At 44.2% G+C, this 23,978-nt stretch overlaps 1 protein-coding gene across 1 annotated transcript in view; it reads right to left on the bottom strand.

Annotated features, from left to right (window-relative positions):
* Nucleotides 1–23,978, bottom strand: part of CTSE (cathepsin E) — an 84,579-nt gene that overhangs the window by 8,894 nt on the left and 51,707 nt on the right. Inside the window, exons 6-8 of the mRNA XM_040421844.1 lie at nucleotides 15,531–15,653; nucleotides 14,245–14,386; nucleotides 13,560–13,658 (exon numbers count right to left, since the gene is read on the bottom strand). Coding sequence (XP_040277778.1) covers nucleotides 13,560–13,658; nucleotides 14,245–14,386; nucleotides 15,531–15,653 — 364 coding nt within the window. The remainder of the gene's footprint in view (nucleotides 1–13,559; nucleotides 13,659–14,244; nucleotides 14,387–15,530; nucleotides 15,654–23,978) is intronic.

The raw sequence follows: 23,978 nt of genomic DNA, 5'->3' as shown, positions 1-23,978 counted from the left end.
AGTCGTTACTCAAAAAATATGTTCCACCTCTAGAACCATCACCGCTGCCACCCCCTCCTGTTGTCGTGGATGGTAACCTAGAATTTCAGATATCCAAAATTGTTAATTCTCGTCGGGTCCGCCGCTCTCTTCAATATCTGGTGCATTGGAGAGGTTACGGTCCCGAGGAAAGAATGTGGGTTCTTGCGTCTGAGGTAAACGCCGACAGGTTAGTTCGGGTTTTTCATGCCTCTCATCCTGAGAGACCTGGTCCTGAGTGTCCGGAGGCCCCTCGTAGAGAGGGAGGTACTGTCACGAGGGTGTCGAGGACCACGCCTGACTCCGTTATACCCGGGGTCAGGAAGTCACAGCGGTTGGCTGCACGCTCTATTTAAGATAGGGCTGTTTTCCTTATGGTAGCTTTCTGGGTTTGCTTAGCAAACCCTTTTGGCTCACTCAGGGATCCGTAGCTCCTTCTCCTCAGCTGTTCCTTGTCCAGCACTCCCAGACCTCCTTATATTTCTCTCTCACACTTCTCTGGTTGCCAGAGATAGAGCTTCCTGCCTGGACATCTATTCTGACCTTCTGGAGCTGTGTTGCTGCGTTCGCTGGTAGTTGGTCCAGTACGCTACCCTCCAGATCCCTGTTGGACCTTTTTGGTTTATTGTGGTCGCCCACCTGGGTGTATGTGTTTGTATGTTTTGTCTGTCCTCTCCCTGGTGTTTCCCTCTTAGTGATAGTGGTGTGGACTAGCGATCCCACCGGCCTGTTCACTATCCAGGGCTCATATTAGGGAAAGCCAGGGTTTAGGCACGTGATCGCCGCACGGGTGAGGAACCCGTCTAGGGACGTCAGGGCAGTCAGGTGCCAGCCGCAAGGTGAGTTAGGGGTCACCACCTTTCCCTCTCCCTTGGGCAGGGCTTTCCCTGTTTTCCTCCCTGTGCGTGTCGTCGGTCATTACATTATGTGAGTTATAGAATACAGGCCACATAGGCTCAGTTCACATCAGCGTTCAGCCTTTCCGTTCTCCTGGTCCGTTGTAGGAGCAGGAGAACGGAAAGGACGGATTCGGCACATAACTGAGCCGAATGGAGCCTACGGACCCCATAGACTATAATGGGGTCCGTTAGGTTTACGCTCAGAAGATGATTTTGGAGCGGAGACAAAAGTCCTGCATGTACTTTCGTCTCTGCTCCAAAATCATCTTCTGAGCGTAAACCTAACGGACCCCATTATAGTCTATGTGGTCTCCAGGCTCTGTTCGGCTCAGTTATGTGCCAAATCCGTCCTTTCCGTTCTCCTGCTCCTATAACGGAGCAGGAGAACAGAAAGGCTGAACGCTGATGTGAACTTAGGCTACTTTCACACTCGCGTTTGGTGCGGATCCATCATGGATCTGCACAGACGGATCCATTCAGATAATACAACGTCTACATCCGTTCAGAACGGATCCGTTTGTATTATCTTTAACATTGCCAAGACGGATCCGTCTTAAACACCATTAAAAGTCATTGGAGGACAGATCCATTTTCTATTGCGCCAGATTGTATCATAGAAAATGGATTCTGGTTTGGCTCAGTTTCGTCAGACGGAGACCAGAACGCTGCAAGCAGCTTTTTGGTGTCCGCGTCCAAAGCGGAATGGAGGCAAACTGAGGCAAACTGATGCATTCTGAGCGGATACTTTTCCATTCAGAATGCATTAGGGCAAAACTGATCCGTTTTGGACCGCTTGTGAGAGCCCTGAACGGATCTCACAAACGGAAAGCCAAAACGCCAGTGTGAAAGTAGCCTTATTATTAGGCCTCATGCACACGACCGTTGTGTGCATCCGCGGCCGTTGTTCCGTTTTCCATTTTTTTTCGCGGACCCATTGACTTTCATTGGGTCCGTAGAAAAATCGGAAAATGCACCATTTGGCTTCCGCGTCCGTGATCCGTTTTTCCAGTCCGTGAAAAAAATAGGACCTGTCCTATTTTTTTCACGGACAACGGTTCACAGACCCATTCAAGTCAATGGGTCAGTGAAAAATCACGGATGCACACAAGATAGTCGTCCGTGATCCGTGTCAGTGATCCGTGTCCGTTTTTCCTATAATTTTCAATGCAAACTTGACTTAGTTTTTTTTTTCACTTTTCATGTCCGTGGATCCTCCAAAAATCAAGGAAGACCCACGGAAGAAAAAACGGTCACAGATCACGGAACAACGGAAATCCGTTTTGCGGACCGCAAAAAAAACGGTCGTGTGCATAAGGCCTTAATGTGAGGCACATGGAATGATGGAAGTCAAAATTCATAAGACTGTGCTAATAACATTAATAGCAAGTACCTCATGCTTTAACCCCATGTTGCCCATTATTAACACACTGGTGCGTCCTATAGGGTGAAAAATACGGGTAAGTACATGATTAAGTGGTTAAAAAAACTTACATATATTAGGGTCCCCAAATTCCTATCATACTACTGAATAATTTCAGCCAATGAATTACTATATTGGGTGAAAATATTAAGTAGTATGATAGGAATTTGGGGACCCTAATATATGTAAGATTTTTTAACCACTTAATCATGCACGGTATATTTTTTTAGGTGAATCATGCTAATTTTCTTGTACTTTTTACATTTTTATTTTCATTTTTATTTTCATTTTTATTTATATGTTTTTGTATTAATAAATTCATTTATCCTACATACAAACCAGAAGGAGGAGTGCCTATCTTACCTTTTACCATTTTACACATTTTACGTACTGGGAATGGGTGACCCAGTAGATAGTGAACCCCTTACTATCCATTTTGTCTCTGTGTGAGCCCCTAACTAAGTACAATTAATATTCTCTTAATTGTTTAGAGCACAAAATACTACCTACATTAATTAATACTGAGAGCATCAGATCTTTGTGTACCTGGCTGGTGGCCAAGAGGAAAGAAGAGGGCTTGGGTGGCCCTATGGGCATCAGCCTACCGGGAAATCTTCCTGTAGGGACCATGTTCATTCTACATTCTGTGACATGCAGTTTTTCAGACTATTATATCACAAATAAGCTTTATATGATTGACATAACGATTTGCATGACACCAATCATGGAACTTTCATTTATAAGAAGCACAATATGAAAAGGACTGGCTGCTATGGGCAACAGAGTTTTCTTTCAGTTTAGGTCTATATATCGGTTACATAGGGTGGGAATATTTCCTGACATATACCTTCATCGTATTCCTCTGACATATGCCTCAATATAGCATATAGTGGGCTGCTGGGCACAATTTAAAAAACGTAGCCAGTGGTTTTTTTTTGCGTGGCTCAATGTACAAGAAAAGCACCATCTACTGCACTTTCCTATGCAGTACAGACGTGTACCAGCATGCAGGGTGCTGAAAGGACACTCTGTGTCCTCTATCAGGTAAATGGGGGTTGATAGGTACATCCAGGGTATACTATGACAGCTTTCCTGATGCCTAGGCCGAATGTGTTTACCCAAACACAGTGTGATGAAAATAGCTTAAGTCATCATCATACCAAACTATTACTATTTTCGCCATCCACGCACACTGACATATTGTATTCCAACAATGTCTACCAAGCCGTACATACCACCTAGTGTTTTGTTGTGGTCAGCATATCTACCATTAGATTTAAGCTGGGGCTACATGGTGATCCCAGCTATGACACCTGTTGTGCAACCAAAGATAACGGCACAAATGGCAAGTTGCCGTAATCGCAATCCCAGAATCGCAAAAAAAAACATCAGTGCTTGAATTTTTGTGATACTGGGGTCATGGCAACTTTCGAGTCACACTCCGACATCATTTTAATCTTTGCACTGCTACACAGCAATCTTTGCTTGCCTGATAAGGTACTTTTACATGGACCAATGATCTGACAGTTTATTAGAAATAAAGCAGACGCTCCCGATCAGATCAGCGGAGATGAGGGCTGCACTTACATGCAGCAGTCACCTATGGGAAGCCGCACTCTTGGGGTGGTCACTGGCTTCACCCCATAAAGCTGGACATCACAGGCCATGTCCCCGGACCACTAAACTACACTCCTGTTGCCGGCAAAATAAAAAATAAAAAAATTATGGAACACGGGAAGGTGATCTGGGGGCAGCCGGGGTGCTTCTCTCACTCAGTCAGCCACAGAGAGCCATGTCCGCCGGCTCTAGTGACTGACTGGGAGTTAGAGAAGCCTCAGTCAGTCAGTTTATAGATGCAGCTCATGCTCAGATAGTGCAATGCTGCTGTCTGAGCGCGAGCTACTGAGAAAGGAGGACATTCTTTTGTCCGTCCAGGCCCTGCATCGGACGGAGGGCAGAGAGCCAGTAAAACCGGACTGTCCGGCCTAAAACCAGATGTCTGGCCACTCTAGGTAGGATACAGACAACGATTGCTTGTCTCCATAGAAAATCTTTGTTCCATCAGCAGATCGCTGTTTATACACCACAATATGCTGCACAGGGATGATGATTTTCAGTGCTGCCCGAACAATACTATCACCCGATGAACGACACCTTCTACACTGGCAGATTATCGGGAATAAGCCTTTATACAAATACTCTTTAGCGATAATCTGCCAGGTCATTGATACATGTAAAAGGACCCTAAAAGTCAGAGCTAAGAAACATAGTAAATGTTCCCTTATCTGTTATGTTATGAAACGCAAAAAAGCCATTTCCTCAAATATTTATACTGAGATTTGTCTCCATCTAGCAACAGTCTTAGGTAATGCAATGATAAAAGTAAAAATCACCATATTTAGTGAAATTCTTGCTGAACTGAATATTCCAAAATCTACAGTTATCCCCAATTTTAATAGGGTCCTATGAGGACAAAGAGAGCCAGATTACGGGGCCACAGCGACTAGAGCAATCACTGTAGAACTACAGTGGTTGCTCATGTTCAGGGTTGCCAACCTGAATTTTTCATTTCCTAAATAAATTTTTTAAAATCACTGACAGCCAACATTTTTTATGGACAAATTGTAAAACTACATTGAACAAAAAAGGTAATGCAGATCTATAGCTAAATATTCTGATTTAAATATTAGCAGTCTTTAGTGTGAGCCATAAAATAAAGATAATAACAATCACAATGATCTGACACAAATGTTTTTTTTTCACAGATGCTGGAAAAAAGTGCCATATTTTTACAGACTGTCCAGGAATTTCTGGATTGTTGGCAAACCAGCTTAAAAAGGTTTTCCAATATTTTACAACTGATGACCTGTCCTCAGGATAGGTCAGACTCATCAGTATCTGATCAGTGGGGTACGACACCCGAGACTCCCACCGATCACCTTTTTTAAAAGGCACCAGTGCTTATGTGAGCATTGCGGCCTCCTCCGTACTTACCAGGCACAGCTCTGTACATTGCATAGCAGCTATGCATGGTATCGCAGCTCAGCCCCATTCACTTCAATGGGGCTGAGCTGCGACTAAGCCATATGACCAATGAACGTGTCGTCACTCAGCCTAGGGAAAGCAGCGAGAAGGCCATGGTGCTACTGCAAGAGCTGCAGCCTTCTCGAACAGCTGACACCTGTATTAACATCTCAGAAAACCCCTTTATGTTCATTATACATTAAAAATATTGTAACTCAAGATTGTAACGCTTATAAAACTAGTGATTCGTTCTGAAGCCCCCAAAATGTCATCCTAAAATAAGAAAGAGGAGAAGTTTAGATAAATAAGCAGAAGAGTAATATAAATAAAGGCGGACCTTACATAGAAAAGTCAGAAATATCTGCTATCGCTGCAAATCATACTCTGTGTTGAGTATAAGAACTTCTTCAGGGTCTAATACAGTGTACCAGAAAATAACATGGAGTCATCCTCACCTGTTGTCCAAAACAGCAGTTCATCCTGGCAGGTAGAGAGCATATACAGTGCCGTATGCTACAGCAGTGGGTGTGGAACCACTGTGTCAATTAACACATTTGACTCTAGGCTATTCCTAAGTGCGTTATCTTGGCTGTTGCTTGTTTTTGACCATTTAACCATTACACAGCAATCTGGACTTCGCTGCAGGGGAACAACTAGGCTTCTACCTCCTGGAGTAGTCTCTGTGTGGTTGACAGCTGAGCCACGGGTATCAGAGATATTGGTGTGGAACACAGAGTGGCCAGGTGAAACTGTAGTCATGAATGGACAGAGGTCAGGGCAGGTAGAGTACAAACAATCTGATAAACTGTCTGAGCAGGCACCAAAGGGTCAATATGGAAGTCAGGCACAGGTGAGGTGAGGCAGTAGAGGATCAATATCCAGGAAAGGGGCAGAAGTCGGTATATCCCATCATTGTAGGAACTACCAAACTAGGCAACCTATTGTTCAGGCACCCTCCCATAGGGAAAGGTGTCTTAAAGGGGTATTTCGGTTATAACAAGTTATCCACTATCCACAGGATAGGGGATATCTATCACATCTTGGGGACCTACTGGTGGGACTCCCACCGATCACAAGAATGGGGGTTCCATACTCCATGGAGCCCACCTGAAATGGACGGAGCGGCTGGTCGAAAAAGTGTGCTCCATTCATTACTATTTGAGTACAAGAGATAGTTGAGTACAAGGCTCTGGCACTCTCTTAGGAATGAACAGAGGATAGCTTGTTATAACCAGAATACCCCTTCAAGTACCCAGGAGTAGCCAGCCATAAGGGTAAAATAGGAGGGCCCCTTTGATATTTCCCTACAATGCCTTGTCAAGTGCAATGCAACTCTGTTTTAGTACAATCTTCTCCAAACTTTTTTACTGTAGCTTAGAAACCAGCTGAAGAACCCACTGAAGAAGCCTAACATGGCTTTGATAGTGACAACACTTCACTTTACCACTGAGGCCTCTCACAGATTATGTGTTGTGCATGTTCAGAAACATTGCTGTGGTGGTTTATCATGAATGTTCCTTGGACCCACCAGAGGAAGTTAGTGGGGCTCAAATGCTATATCATCAATAAGTAATAGTTTAAAATCAAATATATAGACCATAATGGCAAGTTATTAGTTCCAAATGGGATTTTTTTTCTCCTGGAATTTTGAGACCCACTATGGCTTTATAGATTGAGCCTTCCAGAGTATCCTCTGGTACTCTGGTGGACCAGTCCAACCCTGTCTATCATTGACCACTGTAGTAAGGAGATGTGATGTCCGTATGGATAACACATCATCACATACAGTCCTGATCAAAAGTTTAAGACCACTTGAAAAATTGCAAAAAAAAATATTTTACATTGTTGGATCTTAACAAGGTTCCAAGTAGAGCTTCAACATGCAACAAGAAGAAATGAGAGTGAGACAAAACATTTTTTGAGCATTCAATTAATTGAAAATAACGATTAAACTGAAACAGGATGTTTTTCAGCTGATCCAAATTTTAGGACCACATGCCTTTAAAAGGCCAAATCTGTGCAAAGATGTGGATTCATTGTAATTTTCTGTCAGGTAGTCACACGTTGTGATAGCAAAGGCAAAAAAACTCTCCCTTTTTGAACATGGTTGGGTTGTTGAACTGCATAAGCAGGGTCTCTCACAGCACGCCATCGCTGCTGAGGTGGGACACAGTAAGAATTTCTTAAATGATCCTGAGGGTTATGGAACAAAAAAGTCAAGTGGAAGACCCCAAAAAAATTCATCAACATGGAGCCGGAGGATCCAATTGGCTGTCTGTCAAGACACTGGACGATCCTCGACCCAAATTAAGGCCCTTATTGGTGCTGACTGCAGCCCCATAACCATCAGACGGCATCTGAGACTGAAGGGCTTCAAAAACAAAAAACGTCTTCAAAGACCTCGTCTCCTTGAACGCCACAGAACTGCTCGTTTGGACTTTGCAAGAGAGCACCAAACATGGGACATTCAAAGGTGGAAGAAAGTTTTATTCTCTGATGAGAAAAAATGTAACCTTGATGGTCCTGATGGTTTCCAACGTTACTGGCATGACAAGCAGATCCCACCTGAGATGTTTTCTACGCGCCACAGTGGAGGGGGCGCCATAATGGTCTGGGGTGCTTTTTCCTTCAGTGGAACAATGGAGCTTCAGGAAGTGCAGGGGCGTCAAACGGCCGCTGGCTATGTCCAGATGTTGCAGAGAGCAATCCTCATGACTGAGGGCCCTCGTCTGTGTAGTAACGACTGGGTTTTTCAACAGGACAACGCTACAGTACACAATGCCCGCAGGACAAGGGACTTCTTCCAGGAGAATAACATCACTCTTTTGGCCCATCCTGCGTGTTCCCCTGATCTAAATCCAATTGAGAACCTTTGGGGATGGATGGCAAGGGAAGTTTACAAAAATGGACAACAGTTCCAGACAGTAGATGGCCTTCGTGCGGCCGACTTCACCACTTGGAGAAATGTTCCCACTCACCTCATGGAAACGCTTGCATCAAGCATGCCGAAACAAATTTTTGAAGTGATAAACATTAACGGCGGAACTACTCATTACTGAGTTCATGTTTGGAAGTTGGATTTCTGTTTTGGGGGGGTTTCATTTTTTTTTTTGAGGTGTGGTCCTAAACTTTTGATCAGCTGAAAAACAGCCTGTTTCAGTTTATTCGTTGTTTTTATTCAATTGAATGTTCAAAAAATGTTTTGTCTCACTCCCATTTATTCTTGTTGCACGTTGAAGCTCTACTTGGAACCTTGTTAAGATCCAGCCATGCTAAATATGATTTTTTGCCATTTTTCAAGTGGTCTTGAACTTTTGATCAGGACTGTATCAGAGCTTTCTGCTGTAATGAGCCATGTCCTACGTGCCCATCACAGGTCTAGAAAAGATGTTTATCCCCTAAAAGTAGACAATGAAGCTTCCTACTGAATAACAGCAAACAGAGATCTCAGAAAAGTTATATCAAAAGTATATTAGAAAAGATAATACTTCAACCTTATTTTGTCATTGGAAGGTTTTGGACCTCTGCTGTGCCAACGATACCATCGACACATTCAAGTAAATGAGAGGAAGGAGATATATCAATGATGCTAGGTTGTTGTGCAAAGCCTTTTTACCACACTGTAGGAAGAACTCTACTGTTAATTGTGCTTTTACAGTTGGTGTTGGTTACTTCAATAATGATTATCTGGAGATCTGAGGGGGGAAGTAGCAAGGAATGTTTTATATAAAGTAAGAACTAAAAAGTTGGTAAATGGGAAGAAGTAGACTAAGTTTGGTCAGGAATGTTCTTCCTCATTTCTTTTATGTTGGACCTAGCCATTCAGTGAGGCAAGGCGTACTGCTGGGGATAAGTGTAGATGCAGTGTACGTGTCATAGCAAAAGATAATGTACTTACCTAACCATTACCTAACAAGATCATTGGCTAACAACCAAATCTTTTACTTGTGCAATTTTATCAGCATGTTGATAAAATCCAGAGCTAAGTTTACCTGGCTAGCAGTGAATATTTGTTGTAGTAGTCAAGGATTACAATGTCTCTAAAGAGTCATTTTATATGGACAACTTATATGCCCTTAAACGAATGCTAGTCAACCATATCATGACCATGTCAATCAACGTTTGTTTTGTTGGCAGCACATACCTGTAAAAAACAACTTTTATGCCTGAATAAAAGATGCACAACAAATAAGAGTTTTGTAATTTTTTGGCTCATCAGCAGACATGTTTACATGGGGCAATGATCAGAAATGATCATATGAAGATCCAATTGGCCCATCATCAATTGTGAAGCAGGAAATTACAGCTACACAGCTCTTCAAAAAAACATATACTGTGCAGTATACTTATTACCATTGTGGCAGTTGGCCATTGAATACAGTGGGAAACTAGAGGAAAACTTTAAGGAACTCTCCCAATATGTACTTCGAACGAGATATCAACACAACATAAAATGCACTAAGCACTAAGAATAATTATTTTTAAAAAAATGTCCATGATACGATGCCAATTATTTAACAGCAGCACACAAAGTTCCTTTGGGTCCATATCAAGATCTCTGTTTGTGTTTAGTAAAAGCAAATATTCTTTTCACCCAATGGCTGAATTTTATCCTGGTGTAATACGCTTTTACAGATTCCAGTTTGCTAAAATCCACAGTTCTTTGTGAGTTAGCCTTATTCATACAATGCATTTGGAAAGTCTTCATACCCTTTCCTTTTTTTCACTTTTTGTTATGTTTTCGTGGGACAACCCCTTTAATCTGGCCATACACATTAGATAAATGTAGGCCAGAACTGCTGATTTCAGCAGGACCTGTTGACCACCTGATGTGCATGGGGGTCTCGCAAATCTTCACGGAAAACAGATTGAGGGGAGATAAGAATTAGTCATTTGGTCTTCAATGCCCAGTACTTTTGTTTTCCCAGAGACAAGCCACTAGCAGAGGGTTCATGATTTAGCTTTCTCCTCTCACACTGTTCAGAAGGAACTTTCACCAGTTATCTGGTGTGTGTGGCTAGCTTTAGACTTTATCTTGGTTGGATTGGGAGGAGTAAATGCCAACTCAATAGTGTTTGCACAGTAGCACACCTGGTCATATTGTCAGAGTATACATGGACAGATTTAAGTGGGTAACACATATCACATTCATTTTTCGTGCGTTTCAAGACTGCAATTGTGTAACTTGAATGGGTAGTACAAGGCCATGTTTATTTTTCATTACCATGGGTGGTAAATCACCCGGCATTGATCCTGTATTCCTGTCTATGCATGGTGTGTATATTTACATGCTATATTTGCATTGTAGATGCTTTAGTTACTGTAATTAGGAACAATGATAACATTAATAAAGTGAGAGAAAGTTGCTATTACTATTATTAGTGAAACCTTTTAGATGTATTCCATTAAGCCATAGTGTAAAGTTCTTTTCTGACCAACATTTCCTTTTTTTCTTTTTTATTTTCTAATCCTCTCCAAACTAGAGCTTCCCAACTATCCTTGTTGGGTTCAGCTCTTTCTAGCCCGTTCCAATTTGCTTTATTAGGCTCTGTTCACTCAGTGTTTGCAGTGTATGTTCCTGATGTACATCAGGAAAAATCTCCCAATAAATACAGTATCTTGAGTATCTTAAGTATTACCCAATCCAAGACATATAGAACTCTGTCATATACAGTAGTTGCATCTGTTGCCCATTTACACATTTAGAGCTACTGATATATACATATATATATATATATATATATATATATACAGTGAGGAACAGAAGTATTTGAACAACCTGCGATTTTGCAAGTTCTCCCACTTAGAATCCATGAAGGGGTCTGAAATTCACATTGTAGGTGCATTCCCACTCTGAGAGACAGAATAAAAAAAAAGAATCTGGAAATCACATTGTATGATTTTTAAAGAATTTATTTGTCTTGCACTGCTGAACATAGGTATTTGAACACCTGAGAAACAGCAAGAATTCTGGCTCTCAAAGACCTGTTACTGTGCCTTTAAAAAGTCCACCTCTACTCCACTCATTGATTTAACTTAGTAGCACCTGTCTGAGCCCTTTAAAGACCCCTGTCCACCCCACAGTCAGTTAGACGCCAACTACTACCATGGGCAAGACCAAAAAGCTGTCAAAAGACACCAGAGACAAAATTGTGGACCTCCACAAGGCTGGAAAGGGCTACGGGGCAATTGCCAAGCAGCTTGGTGAGAATAGAGCAACTGTTGGAGCAATTGTTAGAAAATGGAAGATGCTAAAGACGACTGTCAGTCTCCCTCGGACTGGGGCTCCATGCAAGATCTCACCTCGTAGGGTATCACTGATGATAAGAAAGGTGAGGAATCAGCCCAGAACTACAAGGGGGGAGCTGGTCAATGACATGAAGAGAGCTGGAACCACAGTTTCAAAGGTTACTGTCGGTAGAACACTACGCCGTTATGGTTTCAAATCATGCATTCCACGGAAGGTTCCCCTGCTCAAGTCATCACATGTCCATACCTGTCTGAAATTTTACAATGACCATCTGGATGATCCAGAGGAGGCATGGGAGAAAGTCGTGTGGTCAGATGAGACTAAAGTAGAACTTTTTGGTCTAAACTTCACTCGTCGTGTTTGGAGGAAAAAGAAGGATGAGTTGCATCCCAAGAACACCATCCCTACTGTGAAGCATTGGGGTGGTAACATCATGCTTTGGGGGTGCTTTTCTTCGAAGGGGACAGGACGACTGCACTGTATTAAGGAGAGGATGAATGGGGCCATTTATTGTGAGATTTTGAGCAACAACCTCCTTCCCTCAGTCAGAGCATTGAAGATGGGTCGTGGCTGAGTCTTCCAACATGACAACGACCCGAAGCACACAGCCAGGATAACCAAGGAATGGCTCCGTAAGAAGCATATCAAGGTTCTGGAGTTGCCTAGCCAGTCTCCAGACCTAAATCCAATAGAGCATCTTTGGAGGGAGCTGAAACTCTGTGTTGCTCAGCGACAGCCCCGAAACCTGAGAGATCTAGAGGAGATCTGTGTGTAGGAGTAGGCCAAAATCCTTGTTGCAGTGTGTGCAAACCTGGTCTGGAACTACAGGAAACATTTGACCTCTGTAATTGCAAACAAAGGCTTCTGTACAAAATATTAACACTGATTTTCTTAGGTGTTCAAATACTTATGTTCAGCAGTGCAAGACAAATAAATTCTTTAATAATCATACAATGTGATTTCCTGATTTTATTTTTTTATTCTGTCTCTCAGAGTGGGAATGTACCTACAATGTGAATTTCAGACCCCTCCATGATCTCTAAGTGTTCAAATACTTCTGTTCCTCACTGTACATAAAGTGTAACCTAGTAGGCTTTTCAATACAGTTAAAAAGGGGGTGCCAGTGAATTCCACCTAGATGTAATATCTACCACAAGGCCTATGTTTCAGCGGCTTCATAATAACCAGTATGTATGATGGAAAATTAGCCTATACGCTTCTTCTGTCATCACATGAGCCCACTTTGCCACACTATGCACTGTGGTCACTAGCAGCTAAATTTACTGTAACCACCTACGTTTGAGGGCCACAGCTCAGCTGGTGGTATGAATCCCACTTAGACCTCCTTACACTACTTACACTACAGTGGAGTAAAACATGAACCTCTTCATCTACACTAAAACACCAAGAAAGGAGGTCACAAAAGTATATGACATTAACCTCTGTAATTCCTTAAACCACCAGGAAAGATTTATTTAGTGTGAAATATTTTTTTCCTATTTTCTGCTTTATAAACCTTGGTGTGTCCTACAGCCAGATGTGTCTTATAGTCTGAAAAATAAAGTAGGTATTGGTCAAACTGCCAAACAGCCACAGCTCTCTCTTATGGTCAAATTACTAGTCATGGGCCCATGAAAACCTCATAACTATTATAAATCGTATGCAAAGCAACATTTACTATACAGAAACATAAAGATCTGGCTCTAGTAGTAACAATTTCATGATTTACATTCAGAAAGATGAAGCGAAAAACTCTAAAGGCCCACATTTTACTATTGTCGGCTGAACCTGCCAATTTTGTAACGTATATTGGGAGCTCGAGAAGAATTGATAGTCTTGAATTTATTTTGTTACACTGGGAGATAAGCCACCAGTAGAGATGTCTGGCAGCAGCTTTCTCCTCTCTCAAAACTGAAAAGACATATATACTGTACATTGATTAACTTACCGGAAGTGTATACTGCTCAGGTAATAAGTTGTAATTAACACCATTGATTACAAAAGTCACGTTGGGCATGGAGCCTAGGTTACTGCAACTCACGCCATACTGCAATGAAAAAAAGTTCAAGATATTGGTTACTACTTTTCCAAGGCATACAATTGCTACTTTGTTTTTGAGGAACAGTGCAACTCTTGACCATGGGACGTGCTTGGTATTGCAGCTTAGATGCAGTCAATAACTGGTGCTAAGCTATAATACCAGATAGAGTCCATGAACAAGAAAGATGCTGTTTCTGGGAAAAACAATTCTCTATCTCCTATAGCCCATTCAAATAAGAATGATAAAATATATATCTACAATAATATAGTACAGCAATACTGAAAAGGAACGACATGGAGATACTTGAATTGAGTTAGAAAAGAGCTCCAGAGAAATAGATGAAACAAGATTTCTATAAAATGGAGAAGAGTGATAGGTGATATATGAACATAAGTATAGAGCATCTAAGGAATAAACAATTGTTTTTGCTTTTTATCAAAATATGGCATAAATCATATTACAAATTCCATCATCACATATTAAAACCCCTATCACTTTTCCTTACAGTTTCCTTCCTCACACCTCTCAAGTATTCTTTTATTTTCAAAATTTACAATTTTAATATTTCATAATTATTTTTTTTGTATCTTACCTCTTCATCTGTTTCAGTAACTCCAATGTACCCTTGTAGCAGCAGAATATCAGATGATGGTCCTGCAATCAAAGAAGTTCCAGTGTCTATAATGGCCTGACATCCTTGGCTACAAAATGCCTCTTCTCCTCCTACCAGGATGCTGAACAAAATATGGAATCGTTATTTTCTTACAGTAATACATTTATTGGAATGATTACATGTACTGAATATAATATTGAAACTAAATTACCACTAAATAATTTAACCCCTTAGTGACCAGCCTGTTTTGGGCCTCACTGACCAAGCGTTTTTCTTCCTTTTTTCATCGTCGCGTTCCAAGAGCTATAACTTTTTTATTTTTCCGTCTATGTAGCTTTATGAGGGCTTGTTTTTTGCGGGACAAGTTGTAGTTTTTAATGGCGGCATTATATTAACTCTTTCTGGGAGGGAGATGGGAAAAACAGCAATACTGCCACTGCATTTTTATGTTATAAATTTTACGGCGGTCATTATTCTCTTGGTCAGTACGATTACAGTGATACCAAATACATATAGTTTTTTTTTACATTTTACTTTTTAAAAAGAAAAAAATGTTTTTGCATTGCTGCTTCCCAAGACGCATAACTTTTTTCTTTTTTCTTTCTATGGAGTTGTGTGAGGGCTTGATTTTTGCGGGACGACTCGTATTTTTCAATGGAATCATTTTGGAGTAAATGGCGCTTTTTGATCGCTTGTTATTATGTTTTTTCAGTGGCAACTAAGAATTAATTAGGAATTCTGTCTTTTTTTTTTTTTTTTTACGGCATTCACAGTAGGGGATAATTTACATGATATTTATGTAGTCTGGGTCGTTATGGATGCGGCAATACCAAACAATGGGGAAGATTTTTTTTTTGCTATATTTTTTTTATTGAAAAGCGTATTTTCAATGGAAAAAAAAGCGTAATTTTTTTTTTTTTTACAGGATTTTTTTTTTACCACTCAATAGTCCCACAAGGGGACTTTAACAGACAGCTTTTTGATTGCTTTTAAAATGCAATGCACTATCCCTATAGTGCATTGTATTTTAATGGCAATGCTATTCTGATATTGAAATTACTGAAGGCTGGTCTGGGGCCTACATTAGACCCCAGGCAGCCTTCACACACATCGGCACCCCGCAATCGGGGCCCATTAGTGACCGCCGTAAAAACATGTATGGGTGGTCACTAAGTGGTTAATATATCCCTTTAAATGTTTATGGTCTTTACATTCCTTAGGCCTTAGACGCTTAATTGGGAAGAGCCAGACTTTATAGGGCTTACCTATCAACTTGGATCTGCCAGTATCCATGTACAGTAACTGGCACCCAGTTCAGCTGGCCTGAGAAACGTGATGTGTCATAGCCACCAAACAACAGCTCCCCACCGTCTGAGGAGTTTGGATCCCTAAGAAATTAGATTTGAAGCCATTAGTAACAATAAAGATTACCAGCCTATACATTTTATATTCATGGGTTGTATTATAATATATAATGTGTCTTCACAGTCACACATTTGCAGTTTATTCTGTATATTATATGTACAGTTGCAAGAAAAAGTATGTGAACCCTTTGGAATGATATGGAATTCTGCACAAATTGGTCATAAAATGTGATCTGATCTTCATCTAAGTCACAACAATAGACAATCACAGTCTGCTTAAACTAATAACACACAAATAATTAAATGTTACCATGTTTTTATTGAACACACCATGTAAACATTCACAGTGCAGGTGGAAAAAGTATGTGAACCCTTGGATTTAATAACTGGTTGAACCTCCTTTGGCAGCAATAACTTCAACCAAACGTTTCCTGTAGTGGCACAACGGTCAGGAGTAATTCTTGACCATTCCTCTTTACAGAACTGTTTCAGTTCAGCAATATTCTTGGGATGTCTGGTGTGAATCGCTTTCTTGAGGCCATGCCACAGCATCTCAATTGGGTTGAGGTCAGGACTCTGACTGGGCCACTCCAGAAGGCGTATTTTCTTCTGCTTCACCAATTCTGTTGTTGATTTACTTCTATGCTTTGGGTCGTTGTCCTGTTGCAACACCCATTTTCTGTTGAGCTTCAGCTGGTGGACAGATGGCCTGCAAAATGTCTTGATAAACTTGGGAATTAATTTTTCCTTTTGATGGTAGCAATCCGTCCAGGCCCTGACGCAGCAAAGCAGCCCCAAACCATGATGCCCCCACCACCATACCTCACAGTTGGGATGAGGTTTTGATGTTAGTGCGCTGTACCTCTTTTTCTCCACACATAATGTTGTGTGTTTCTTCCAAAAAACTCGACTTTGGTTTCATCTGTCCACAGAATATTTTGCCAGTACTGCTGTGGAACATCCAGGTGCTCTTGTGCAAAATGTAAACGTGCAGCAATGTTTTTTTTGGACAGCAGTGGCTTCCTCTGTGGTATCCTCCCATGAAATCCATTCTTGTTTAGTGTTTTACATATCGTAGATTCGCTAACAGGGATGTTAGCATATGCCAGAGACTTTTGTAAGTCTTTAGCTGACACTCTAGGATTCTTCTTCACCTCATTGCTGTGCTCTTGCAGTCATCTTTACAGGACGGCCACTCCTAGGGAGAGTATCAGCAGTGCTGAACTTTTTCAATTTATAGACAATTTGTCTTACCGTGGACTGATGAAAAGCAAGACTTTTGGAGATACTTTTATAACCTTTTCCAGCTTTATGCAAGTCAACAATTCTTAATTGTAGGTCTTCTGAGAGCTCTTTTGTGCAAGGCATCATTTACATCAGGCAATATTTCTTGTGAAAAGCAAACCCAGAACTGGTGTGTGTTTTTAATAGGGCAGGGCAGCTGTAACCAACACCTTCAATCTCATCTCATCTCATTGATTGGACTCCAGTTGGCTGACACCTCACTCCAATTAGCTCTTGGAGATGTCTTTAGTCTGGGGGTTCACATACTTTTTCCACCTGCACTGTGAATGTTTCCATGGTGTGTTCAATAAAAACATGGTAACATTTAATTCTTTGTGTGTTATTAGTTTAAGCAGACTGGAATTGTCTATTGTTGTGACTTAGATGAAGATCAGATCACATTTTATGACCAAGTTGTGCAGAAATCCATATCATTCCAAAGGGTTCACATACTTTTTCTTGCAACTGTACATAGGGGGTAATTTATCAAACTGGTGTAAAGTAGAACTGGCTTAGTTGCCCATAGAACCAATACACCAGTTTGATAAATGACCCCCATAGTCTTCAATTTTCTGTGTGCTAAACACATGTATATAAAAATGTCAGCTTTAAGCCCATGTTGTTTAACTTACTTAGCATAGTCTAAAAGAAAGAAGGACTAAATAAGAAAGTTACCATTTACAAGGTTTTTGTACTGAATTTTCCTGGGCACTTACCTGGGCATCGTGGGGCTCAGGGCTTCTATCATGGCAGTACTGGTAGTACTGCAGTCAGGGGCCTAGGCCTAGCCATTTTAAGTGTCAGCGGCAGTTAGTGCTAACTGACACTATTTGTTAGTTAGTAAGGCTGTAAAGCCGATCCTGGCCGGCTCTTATTGGTAGCAGCCAAAGTGCAGGGTGGGTGGCTGCTCCCCATGCTCCAGGCCAGGTTTTGGCTGGGATAAAAACCCAGCCAGCAGTCTCAGCTGAGGGGATTATCTTCCATTTCACAGTGAAGCCGCTGTGGTTTTGGGAGCTCTCTGCGCTGAGGTCTGAAGGCCGTGTGTCAGGCGAGCAGGCCGCCTAATAGCCTATAAGTGGACTTTCTGAGGCCGAGCATTCAGCCGGGTGTGAACTGACATCCAGGATACCAGGTGAATGTTATTTTGTTTTTTCTGTGTGTGAACAAGCACCAAGCCTGAGAAGGGACTGTTCTGTTATGTTATGTGTGTGAATAAACAGTGAAGATTGATTTAAAACCTGGTCCATTGCCTCTATATTGCATCTGCTAACCTGCCTACCAGAGCGAATCTCCACACGCCCTTTGGTTAGATATTGGTTAGGGGAGGCCTCTCCCATCACATATTAAATAAATATGTGCTGTAAATATTAAATATATAGTTAATTACAAAAACTAAAAGGAAAGTAATTTGCTTAATTTTTACCCAAAAAGCATTTATTGTAATGGTTTTTTTATTAGTAATTTGTTAGTAATATTAACTTTGCAGAAAAATACCTTTCACCCTAAAATAAAAAAGCTAGAAAGTAAAAGTTACTGTTTTCTGCCTTCAATTTTACTAAAGAAATAATTTCACAGGATGGGAGTTGAATTCCAGACCTTCCAAATAGTAGGCAGACAGCAGCAGCCTTACTCACGACTCTAAAATGCTATTAAATTGTATTACTGTTTTCTTCCCAGGCATAATATTAAATAGTAACAGTGTTTAATAGCTTTTTAGGCACATAAATTCCTACCCTTCCAAGAGAGCAATCTTATAGAGTAGTGGGAAGTCCACTGCCTGCTATGCAGAAAGTCTGGGGTTCAATTCCCAGCAGAGCTGTCAAAAAATTTTCTTACTAGTAGGTTAAGGCTGACATGTCAGCCTGCATTTGTGGGAGGGGCGTAGGCGCCCTTAAAAGGAGGCATGCCCTCTCCCCATTTGCGTGCGTTTCTGGTGCCTTTTCCCGCCTGACGTCACGCCCCGTCCTGCTGCTCTGCTGAGTAGGTAAGTTTTTGCTGAGGGTTCCCCTCCATCGCTTCCCGGGCGGCTGTTGGGGTAAGTTTCAGGCTCCACCGCACCCCCCTCCGGCGTGTCCATCTTTCCCCCCCTCCCCCCGGTCCGGTCCGCTCCGCTCCACTCACCACTCACCCAGCATCCCGGTTCGCACGCCAGGCCCGGCCTCGCTCAGGCGCCGCCTGGAAACCAGATCTCGCGGGACGCCGGCAGCACTTCCGTTGCCATGGCTACGGATCTGGCGTCCCGGCCGGTCTCTGCTGTCGGGTTCCCGTCCTGGCTCCGGCCGCCACAGCAGCTCAAACCCCCTCGTCTGGCTGGTCCTGGCGCTCTCCCCACGGGCAGGTCCGTCGAGACCCAGGGGCACCGCTTCTTCCACACGCAGCCACCGGCCGGCGCCGGCTGCTGTTCGCCAAGCAATAAAGTTATAAATAAAAAAAAAAAAAAAAAAAAAGGTTGTTATACACACTGGTTCGACTCCATAAACCCCATCATAGGCCCTCGCCGGCTCACACACAGCACAGCTGCTTGCCAGGGGCTGGCCCTCCGCTGGCTCCCACGGGCCCCCCTCTGTCTGGCCAAAACTACAGGCCAGTCAACCCTCCACACCCCACGGCAGCGGTCCCGCTACCTCGCACCTCAGCTCCCACAAACAGTCTCATCAGTCGCAGGGTCACGCTTTTCCCTGGTCCAGGGTCGTACCATGGCATCAGGGGCCACCCCACCCCCCCCCCCCGCCCCCCTTACGCTACTGATTATTGTTGCAGACTCTGGTTACTCTGCCGTGCTTGTCATCCATCGTCTGCCAAAAAGTTCTCTACGAATTCCACCCGCTGCGAACACCGCCTTTCCGCTCTGCCGCATCTACGAACATTGCTCGGTAATTACTTCTTGATTCCATGGCACAACATGCTCCGCCATGTTTGGGACCTATTTTATGTAAAGGTTACGTATTTCTTGTCATCTCATTGCCTTGGCGCTACGGGCTTACGTTTTTCTCTCACACCATACTGTTTCCCGGTCGCGGTTCAGGCTGACGTTCAGTTCGTCAGAGCCGGGGTCAGGAAAAAAAAAAAAAAAAAGGGGCTTATTCTCATGTTTGCTGTCTGTTTTCCGTTTACAGGCTCACTTGTTGGGTTCTTTCTGTCGCCAGTTACGTTTCTGGCTCACGTTTCTGTCATAACATGTCTGCTGCCTGTTACGTTCCAGGCTTACGTTTTTCTCTGTCTAGCGTCAGTCACTTTCCTGGCTCACATTTCCCGTTATTTGATGTCTGTTGCCCGCCACGTCGGCGGGCTTACGTTTTTCCTTTTTTCTCTTGCCGGTTCCTCTCCGGTTCACGTTTCTTTACATGTCCTGCTGCCTGTCACGATTCAGGCTTACGTTTTTCCAATTGTTGCCTGTTACGCTTCAGGCTTACGTATCTACTGTACCCCGTCTGTTGCCTATCACGTCGTCAGGCGTACGTTTCCCCCATGTTTTTATTCCCCGTCACGCTGACGGTTTTACGTTGTCCATTACCGGTTACAGGTCAGGTTCATGCGGTTAATCACTATTTTTTGTCGCTATCATTGTTTTTCAGGTTCGATCGATATTATTTTCTACGGTACGACCCCAGGTTTGGTGTTTTTCCATGTGTTTACTCCTCTGTCAATGGCCACGTCCTCGTAGCGCTTACGTCTTGTTTTCACTTTCAGGTTGGTAAGGTCTTCCACAGTAGTCCCCCCTTCATAGCTCTAGGCACTCGCCCGCCCCAAGTTCGCTCTTCATCACCATTCACGGCTCGGGTGTCGTCGTTCTGTCACTTGGGGTCTCCGGCTCAGATGTTAATTTTTGTTTATCACCTCACAGCCACGAAATGTCGCAGATTTCCAATTTCGAGGAAGCTCTGTCCGTCCCGGAGACACCCGCATCCGAACGGCCCTGCTCCTCATCCCTGAGGAGTTGGACGATCGCCAAGTTAATTGCGGAGCTTAATAGAAGAGGGATCCAACACCCCGCTTCCGCCCGGAAAGCCGAACTTTTCAGGCTACTCACAGCGGAGCCAGCAGCCCAGGACTTGGAGCAAGTCTCCATGTCCACTATGCAAGTGTCTCTGACACAACTGCACGCTATGATGAACACTATCGCCTCCTCAGTCTCGGACGTGCAGTCCAGACTCCAGGCAGTGGAGTCTCACCAGGGACTGTCATCCGAGCGGGTCGCCTCTCCACTGCCGGTGGCCCCCGTGGCAGGGTTGGTTCCCCCAGGTAGAGTTCTTTGCGCACCCGAGGTAGCTCCGGCCCATTTCATCCCCAGCAACATCAAGAAGGACATTTTAGAGGGCAAGGACGTCAACCTGGCGTCTATTTTGATAGCAACCCATGACACAGTGGAGAGCAAGACCATTGCTTGCGGCGATATGTCCATCGTCCTCAAAGCGAGGGACCCCCGCCTCAACAGGAAGCTAACCCCCATGGAGTTTGTCCTGGCGTTTAGCTTATACAGAGATGTCATCTGCTCCGTCCACCCTGAGAGGCGGGAAGAGTTGGACACTTACTTATACAGGGTCACGGAGTTGGGCCACAAGTACGGTGGGCAGGCTTTCTACGATTACCATCGTTCGTTCTCAGCTAAAGCCGCCGCCTCGCTGGTCCAATTCCAGCACCTTACGAACTGGGCGGTAATGGACATGGAACTCTTTTGCCGACATTTCGCGTGCCTCAGGGCACCGGCATGTACGTCATGCCAGTCCATTACTCACTCGTCGGACTGGTGCCCCAACTCAGGTCCCTCCACATCCCAGGGCAGATCCCTCCGTAGTAGCTCCGGGCCCCTCCCACGTCCTGGCGCCACCACGGATAAATTAGGTCGGCCAATAGTTTTTCTGGGCAACAGCCAGGTTTGTAATAATTTTAATCAGGAGGCTTGTTATTACAACAAGTGCAGGGCTCTCCACGTCTGCACAGGCTGTTTCAGGGCTCACCCGCAGACGGCGTGTCCTCAAAGAACAAGGCCATCCTGACTAAGCGGGGTCAACGTGGTCTTGTTAGAGTCCCTTTTGCGCGAGCACCATAGGCCGCATTGGGTGCAGTTCCTGGTCTCCGGGTTCACCACAGGGTTCCACACGGGGCTAGTAGCTCTCCCACAAACTTCCTGGGAAGGGCCCAATCTACTGTCAGCGAGCAGGGACCCTGAGCCGGTGGGGACTCTGATCAATTCAGAGTTGGAGAAGGGGTTTCTCATCGGCCCCTTCCCCTTCATTCCATTCGACCTCTGGAGGATCAACCCTATCGGTATTGTGACCAAGCAGTTCACAAATAAAGCACGGTTAATCTATGACTTGTCGGCGCCTCATGGCTCCAGTGTACCCAGTCTCAACTCCTTAGTGCCTTCTGAGGAGTTCTCCATGAGCTACGCCACCATAGACGAAGCCATACAGCTGATCCTCCAGGTAGGTCGGGGGGCGTGGTTGGCAAAGGCAGATATCGCCGACGCCTTCAAGCTGCTGCCCATTCATCCACGGCTCTGGGGGTTCTACGGTATCAAGTGGCAAGATCAGTACTTCTTTGCCAATCGCCTGACGTTCGGGTCCAAGAGCAGTCCCTGGCTGTTCGACCAGTTCGCGCAGGCATTGCATTTGGATCCTGGTCAACCACTGTGGTTGCCCTATGACCATCCACTACTTGGATGATTTTCTCATCATTGAGAGCCCAGACCGCCAGCCTTGCAAACTCCAGGCTCTGCTGCACATGTTCGGCCGACTTAATGTTCCGGTGGCAGCCGCAAAAACCGAAGGACCCGCCACGGTAATCACCTTCCTAGGTATAACGCTAGATACAGGGAAGATGGAGGCCAGGCTTCCAGCCGAGAAATTGGCAAAGATCAAGACAGCCATTTCAACCGCGGCGGGCTGCAGGACCTGCACCAAGGTCGAGTTGCAGTCCCTTTTAGGCATGCTCAACTTTGCCACCAAAGTCATGCCCCAGGGCAGGGCCTTCATGTCCAGGCTTCTCCAATTGCTCCCCTCAGCCCCAGAGCAGGACAGTCTCGTCACCTTAGACGCACAAGCCATGGCCGACTTGTCCATGTGGGAGAACTTCCTGGCCTCTTGGAACGGTGTCTCGTTGTTCGTTCCTCGGCTAGGGCCAGAGTCCACCTTGATTTTCTCAGACGCCGCCGCCTCCGGGGGGTTCGCGGCGATCTGTGGGAACCAATGGTTCGCGGGCCCTTGGCCACCCGAGGTATCAACAGCCAGAGACGCCTTGCAGTCATCCCCTTTGCTGGAGTTCTATCCAGTGGTGGCGGCTGCCCAGGTCTGGGGCGGCCAGTGGGCCAACTCTTCGGTGGCGTTCATCACTGATAACCAAACAGTGGTGGACATCATCACCAGGGGCAGGTCTCAGTCGCCCCAGATCATGTCATTTGTCCGCAGGCTGGTCTGGCTCTCGCTGGTGCACAATTTCCACGTAACATGCAAGCACATCCAGGGGGTTCACAATGTGGCCGCAGATGCCCTATCTCGTTTTAATTATGAAACTTTCTTCCAGGTCATGCCAGCGGGAGACCGTGTGGGGCTTCCTCCTCCGATGTACCAATTGCTAGTGTTGGATTAAACCTTTTTATTAATGCAGCAAAAACATTGATGCAGAAGTCTTTGTCTCACAACACCGCCAGGAATTACAGGACCGCCTGGAACACCTTCAACAAGTTCAGGGGCCTACACCCAAGTCGAGACACCAACAAAACCACGTACATCACAGCTTTCATAGCCTTCTGTCATTTCGATCTCAAGCTGTCCTTCAGCACCATCAAAGTGTATTTGGCCGGAGTCCAACATTTTTTCATGTTGGAAGACCCCGAAAGCAGGTCGGTCTTTCTATCCCAAGCAGTCAGGGCAACCCTTAGGGGGGTTCAGAAAAATAATATCACAGCCACCCCAAGCAGGCAGCCCGTATCGGGGGAACTATTTAGGAAACTTTCAACCTCCCTAGATAGTCTTCCTTTTGGGCTCCTTCCCAGCATAGTCATCAAGGCCGCCATGTACCTTAGTTTCTACGGGTTCTTAAGACCCGGCGAAGTCACCCGCACGT

The sequence above is a fragment of the Bufo bufo genome, chromosome 3 (assembly GCF_905171765.1).
Source record: "Bufo bufo chromosome 3, aBufBuf1.1, whole genome shotgun sequence".
In the NCBI taxonomy this organism is placed as follows: Eukaryota; Metazoa; Chordata; class Amphibia; order Anura; family Bufonidae; genus Bufo; species Bufo bufo.
The sequence above is the reverse complement of the archived record's forward strand: the minus strand, read 5'-3'. Positions and strand labels throughout refer to the sequence as shown.